The 6,551-nt window shown below is 58.3% G+C and overlaps 1 protein-coding gene across 1 annotated transcript; it reads left to right on the forward strand.

Annotated features, from left to right (window-relative positions):
- Window positions 1-264: 264 nt before the first annotated feature.
- Window positions 265-3,064, forward strand: POU3F1 (POU class 3 homeobox 1). The gene has a single exon (XM_037032638.1). The coding sequence runs from the start codon at window positions 301-303 to the stop codon at window positions 1,651-1,653; it is 1,353 nt and encodes a 450-aa protein (XP_036888533.1). The 5' UTR covers window positions 265-300; the 3' UTR covers window positions 1,654-3,064.
- Window positions 3,065-6,551: the final 3,487 nt, after the last annotated feature.

Here is a 6,551-nt window from a genome sequence, read left to right on the forward strand (position 1 = left end):
GATGGTGGGGGTCCCTGAATGAAGTCCCAGCTGCCAATCAGCACAGCCGGCGCACGGGACCCCGGGCGCGAAACCCAATGGTGAGCTCCGGGCGGCCAGGCTGAGCAGCAGGCGGGGGCGGGGGGCGGGGGCCCGGCTGGGGGGGGGTGGGAGGTGTCTCTGCGGGCAGCCAATGGGCGGCGGGAGGGGTGGAGCTCCGGAGCGCTGAGCGGGTCTAGGCTTTAAGCCGGCGGAGCGCGGTAGCAGGGCCCGCAGACGGAGCGGAGCGGCGGCGCGGTGCAGCGCAGGACACCAGGCGGTATGGCCACTACCGCGCAGTACCTGCCGCGGGGCCCTGGTGGCGGAGCCGGGGGCACGGGACCGCTCATGCACCCAGACGCGGCGGCAGCGGCGGCAGCGGCGGCAGCCGCCGAGCGGCTGCACGCGGGGGCCGCGTACCGCGAAGTGCAGAAGCTGATGCACCACGAGTGGCTGGGCGCGGGCGCAGGCCACCCCGTGGGCCTAGCGCACCCCCAGTGGCTACCCACAGGAGGAGGAGGTGGCGGCGACTGGGCTGGTGGCCCGCACCTGGAACACGGCAAGGCAGGAGGCGGCGGCACTGGTCGAGCCGACGACGGCGGCGGCGGCGGTTTCCACGCACGCCTGGTGCACCAGGGGGCGGCCCACGCGGGCGCAGCATGGGCGCAGGGCGGCACGGCGCACCACTTGGGCCCGGCTATGTCGCCGTCGCCAGGGGCCGGCGGGGGCCACCAGCCCCAGCCGCTCGGCCTGTATGCTCAAGCGGCCTACCCAGGGGGCGGCGGCAGCGGCCTGGCCGGGATGCTGGCAGCAGGCGGCGGTGGCGCAGGGCCGAGCCTGCACCATGCGCTGCATGAGGACGGCCACGAGGCGCAGCTGGAGCCGTCGCCTCCACCGCACCTGGGTGCCCACGGACACGCACACGGACATGCACACGCCGGCGGCCTGCACGCGGCAGCAGCGCACCTGCACCCAGGCGCTGGCGGTGGTGGCTCGTCGGTGGGCGAGCACTCGGACGAGGACGCGCCCAGCTCCGACGACCTGGAGCAGTTCGCCAAGCAATTCAAGCAGCGGCGCATCAAGCTGGGCTTCACACAGGCCGACGTGGGGCTGGCACTGGGCACGCTCTACGGTAATGTGTTCTCGCAGACCACCATCTGCCGCTTCGAGGCCCTCCAGCTGAGCTTCAAAAACATGTGCAAACTCAAGCCTCTGCTCAACAAGTGGCTGGAAGAGACCGACTCATCCAGCGGCAGCCCCACCAACCTAGACAAAATCGCGGCTCAGGGCCGCAAGCGCAAGAAGCGTACATCCATCGAGGTGGGAGTCAAAGGCGCGCTCGAGAGCCACTTTCTCAAGTGCCCCAAGCCCTCAGCGCACGAGATCACTGGCCTGGCCGACAGCCTGCAGCTGGAAAAGGAGGTGGTGCGTGTCTGGTTCTGCAACCGGCGGCAGAAGGAGAAGCGCATGACCCCCGCGGCCGGCGCGGGCCACCCACCCATGGACGACGTTTACGCACCCGGAGAGCTGGGGCCAGGCGGGGGCGGTGCGTCGCCGCCCTCCGCGCCCCCGCCTCCCCCATCGGCAGGGCTGCACCACCACCACCACCACACACTGCCTGGCTCAGTGCAGTGACCCCGCGGGCCGGGCCCCCGCCGGCGCGCGGCGAGGCGCAGCGCGGCCTGTACTCTTTTTGTTCGGTTGCTTTGGATTTTACAAAAAGCCCAGAAACTTTAGAACAAAACCAAACACCCGGACGACCTTCTCCAACGAGCGGCGAAGACGACGGATAGGCTGCGTCGCCCGAACCCCGGGGGAAAGAAGGGAAGATCCGGACCACGCCAACTCACCCTGGGCATCCTGCCCGGTGCCTGCTCCCTGCCCCCACTCCCTCGACGACCCCCGCCCCTGATCCCCGGGCTGTTCGGGCCGGATCCCGGCAGCGGCCTCCCCACAGCGACAGGTAACGCGGTACGGGGTTAGGAATTCCCCGGGAGAAAGGGAGAGAGGACGAAGAGAGAAGGGTTCCCCGTCCCCTCTCCCCCGCGCGGATACTGGAGCCTGCGGATCGAGAGTGGGGGACTGTCACTTTATTCGCTCCATGCCTCTTCTCTCCCATAAGGTTGCTCCCCATCCCCCTTACCCTTCCTCCGGGCTTGGTTTTTTACGGTTTTTATTTATTCATGGAGCCCCTCGGTTCCTGGGGTCCTTCTAACTCCGCCCGCGCCCTTAATTTAAATCGCTGTATACTGTATTTATCGGGGCCCCGGAGGGGAGGCCGCGAGAGCCGCGTCTGTGTATAAAAAGCAGGAAATAGCCAAAGCTTTAATCTAGCCTAATTTATTTTTCCCTCTTACCTTCCCTACCCTACCCCCCAAAAAGCAAAACAACAAAAAAAAACAACAACAACAACAACAAAAATCCTAACAAAAAAATTTTGAGTGCTCATTTTCGTTTCGTTTTATCCGAGTTTCAGCTCGGTTCGGGCCGCGCTGTAGGGGTCTGCGCTCCCACCCACACCCCAAGGGGAAGGGGGTTCTACTCCACTGCAGACCGACCACCGCGAAGCGGGGCCCTGCCTCCCGCCGGGCCCTGCCCTCCTGGCCACAAACAAACGAAACTTGGAAAAGTTGGAGGTATTTTTTAACCAGCTGTAGAAATAAGCCGATCCCTGAGAGCCTTCTGCCTGAGTCCCAGCAGCTTCTGTCTGCAACCTCTGCAGCCCCCTGGGATGCGGGAGGCCGGGAGAGAAATTACCCACGTTTGAGGTGAGGTGGGAGCCATGTAAATATGTGAGATATTGTACACACTGGCGGGGGAAAGAAACATTTTGTGCTTGATTTTTATTTTTTGGTTTTCCGGGTTGCCCTCTGTCCCCATCCTAAAGGATTTTGTACACCGACTAATCCGAAAAAGATATTTTAATATGATTTCCAGATTTCTGACCCATCTCTATTTATTTCTGGATGTGTTTGGAGCTTCCCCCTTCTCCATTTCTTGTTTTGTTTATTACAGTTTGAATTTAAATTTTGTTATTTTTATTATTTTTTGGAACAATGATTTGGTGCATTCTCTTTGTATCTTTATTGCAAAAAAATAATAATAACGTAGACTGGGAAGTTCCCTTTATATTTATGTTATAGTAAATATTTTATTACTCACATAAACATGTACCCCAGGGCTGTCTCCTGTCCTCTTTACTACCAGGGCTGGGTGGATTGTGGGTAAAGTGTCCTGGCTCCCCTCCCCTAGCCTCACTATTTGAGAGAAAGGTGACCACACAAACCTCCTTCCAGGCCAATGTCGGGACAGCCTGTTCACTTGGGCAACATCTGGGCCCTTGCCTCTGATGGGTGAGTTTAGGAAAGATGAAGCTGCCTCGTGTTCACTCCCATAAGCAGACTATCCTGAGACCAGACGAGGGCTGGGACAGTGCACTGCAGACACCACACTGAACGTGGGTCATCTGTTAGGACCTCAGGCACAGCCCCACTGCTGAGCCTGCTTTGACCTGCACTAAAGCCTGGCGTCTTGGTATCCCCCACCTGCACCCCAGCCCTTGCCTTTGGTTTCACTTTGCACTCCTCCTGTGGGGTCTGGGCCGATTTCCACCATTCCAGGTCCTGGGGCAGCGGGAAGCAGGGTTAGGCCCCACCAGCCCGTCCCCGCGGGTTCTCCATCCTCAAGCAGGTGGTGCTAAACCTACCTGAATCCACTGGCAATTCCCACCGTGGTCCTTCGGGAGACGAGCGGGTCTAGCGAGGGAGCCCTATCCATTTGCTTCAGCTACGGCCGTCCTACTTCTCAGCCAAAAAAACCCACCTGCCTCAACTTCTCCCATGGAGGAGCGGGGGGTGTAAACAACCATACGGTCAAAAGCTCCGCCATCTCCTCTCTAGGGATGATACCCAAGGACCACATCCCCCCAGGGAGTGAAGCTTGTGCCTGAGGAAGGGCCCCGCAGCTGTGTGGTCACCGGGGTGGAGGATGCAGGCCCCTCAGACATCCCCATCCCGAGCCTTCTGCAGCAACATAACACCCTCCCCAGAGTCAGCCTGTCAGCCTGGTGGGGGCAGATCAGCGTTCCAGGCCCACAGCTCAAACCACCTGTGTCCCAGCCAAGATCGGCCTTTAAAACAACTCTCCTTAAAAATACTATTAGAACAGCCCTGTTTATTCTGTAGATTCATTCTTTCCCCTTCTCAAGAGAAACCGCATGAGGTTCCTTTTACTCTGCCTGGGGACAATGCGTGAAGGCACAATTGCTTGATTGGGGAGAAAGTCGTGTCCGGATGAAGGTGTAGGTGTGGCCCCACTGTCACCAGGGAAGCTGCCCACACCTAGGCCTGTGAGAGGTCCTGGCTCCAGCCCGCAGCATCTAGGATGCTCAGAGGAGTGTTCCCAGGTCCCCACATTGGCAGTCCCTGGCCAGGCTGGGGCCTCAGGGTGATTGTGCTGTGTTGAGAGTTTCGGTGACTTTCTGGGCTCTGCCCTTCAGTCTTGGGAGAATTGTCTCTGCCAGTACAAAAGCCACCACGGTTCTCAAATGCTCAGCCTCTCACTCACTGCTCCTTTTTTTTTTCTCTCTCTCTCTCTCTCTCCTTCACTCCAGCCTAGTGGGCAATTAGCCCTGTAATTGGCACCCGTGTCCCAGCCGGTCCCCACACTGGCAGGCCGGTGAGTTTCCCCATGCTTCTTACAGAGGCGATCAGGAATGTACAGGCCAGCAGGGTGACACCACCTCCCAGAGCATCAGGCCACCTTGCCTTGGCCTCTCATTTCCTGCTCCACGACCTACAAAACTTCGTTCAAAGCAGTCCCACACTCCCTCCTTACATCCCCATTCCTGGATTTGGCCCAGCCTTGGGGCCCCGAAATGAAAGCACAACGGAGCTCAGAGCAGCTCCCTGTGGCCCACGCTGCCCTGAGCCTCGGCAGGTTTAGAAAGGGTGACTGGGAAGACAGGGCCTTTCTCTGGCCTCTGCCTGCAGCTGACACCGATTGATTGATTGATTTCCTAATTATCTGCTTAATCCTGTACAAGAGGGTGGATTTATTATTTAAGCAAGTCAACTCAAAAACAGCAAAACAATGTGGCCTCCCAAGAACCAGCAGCAGCTGACGAATAGAACAAAAAGATTTTTAAAAAGTAGAAAAGGGGACGGAAGAAAATCTTCCACTTTGTGAGGATTTTGCTTAATGAGACACCAGCCGGGGACAGCTACCCAGTAACCAACCTCTGGTCACCGAAGGCCCCTCGGACCCCTTCTCCCAGACTCCAGCTGGGATTGAGGGTAGGAACCGCAGCACATTTGACCATATAAGGAGAAGCCATAGGGAGAGAAATATTTTACCCTGAAATCTTACTCCCTGAATAGGGTTTAGAAAAAGCACAGTCAGCTGTGAGCCTGACAGAGCCGTTCCCCACCCCATGTGTGTGCAGATCTACCCGCTCGCTCCTGAGAGCCCTCGGACTTCCTTTCATTCGAGAGAGGAAGAAGTCCCTAGCATCGTCCTTGGAGGAAGCCCAAGCTCTCCCTAGCTAACTTGGAATTTTCTGGTCCCATCTTCCTTCCTCATCTGAACAAAATTACTTTCTATGGTCATGTGGCCACATGTCCTGTCAGAGCTCTACTCTCCCTGTGTGAACTTCCGTGTGTCGGCGTACGAATTTGTGTGTGCCATGCGCTTGCAAATCCATAGCTGCTCCCAGAGGTAGGAGAGGGGAAAGCAAGCCTATGCCACACTGCTAATGCCTTCAGCTGGGAGAACATTTGCAGAGTGGGGGCTGGCCAACAACAGGAGGAAGGCAGGCAGCCGCTGTGGTCACCTGGGGTTGTCCAGGCAAACCCAGAAGGTGCCCTGCGCAGTACCTCCAGGACACCCACCTCCTGCATCAGGAATTTGCACTAGCTTATGTGTTCCCTGGCTTTGGTCTGGTGCAATCATCCCTCGACCCCAGGACTCGACTGGATGGCCAGTGAACAAGCTGACCCATAACCACGGCTACCCACTTAGAGCTGTTTGGAATGGAGCCTCCTCTGCAGAGGCTCTGGGTCTGTGTGTGGGAGCGTCCAACCCCCAGTGATGATGTATCCAGGCCCAGGCTTCCCCCGGCAGAGCTTGAGCTCCAGAAAGCAGACCCACCTGAGTGGGGGAAAGAGCCAGAGGAGGTTTGTTATCTGGCCTAGGTGCTCCTCCTAAGCTTGACTAGAGGATTCACTCAGACCTCCGGCTTAGCGACTGCAGCCAGAGTAGCCGTCCATCCTGTCCTTGCCTGACATATTTGAAAACCTTGCCCTTAGTGTTTGGCCAGCCGATCAGGACTCTTCTTGCTGCCTGGGAGGCCTCCGTGTGGGAGGACTGCCCTCTATTGGTCCCTGAACTGGGACATGGCAACGGTCACCAGGGCCACCTCACAGCCACATGTCCCCTCAAAAAGTCAGCTTCAAGTTGCCTACTCTTCGGGAGCGCCAGGTAGACAGAGGCAACTGTCACCTCCAAGGGTGCAGTCACACTTCACACACACAGGC

Source organism: Sturnira hondurensis, unplaced genomic scaffold (assembly GCF_014824575.4).
Source record: "Sturnira hondurensis isolate 20B ecotype Veracruz unplaced genomic scaffold, ASM1482457v3 Scaffold0021490, whole genome shotgun sequence".
Lineage (NCBI taxonomy): Eukaryota > Metazoa > Chordata > Mammalia > Chiroptera > Phyllostomidae > Sturnira > Sturnira hondurensis.

What these genes read in the sequence shown, in the direction of transcription:
- POU3F1 (XM_037032638.1), top strand. Translation starts at nt 301, where the DNA reads ATGGCCACTACCGCGCAGTACCTGCCGCGGGGCCCTGGTGGCGGAGCC.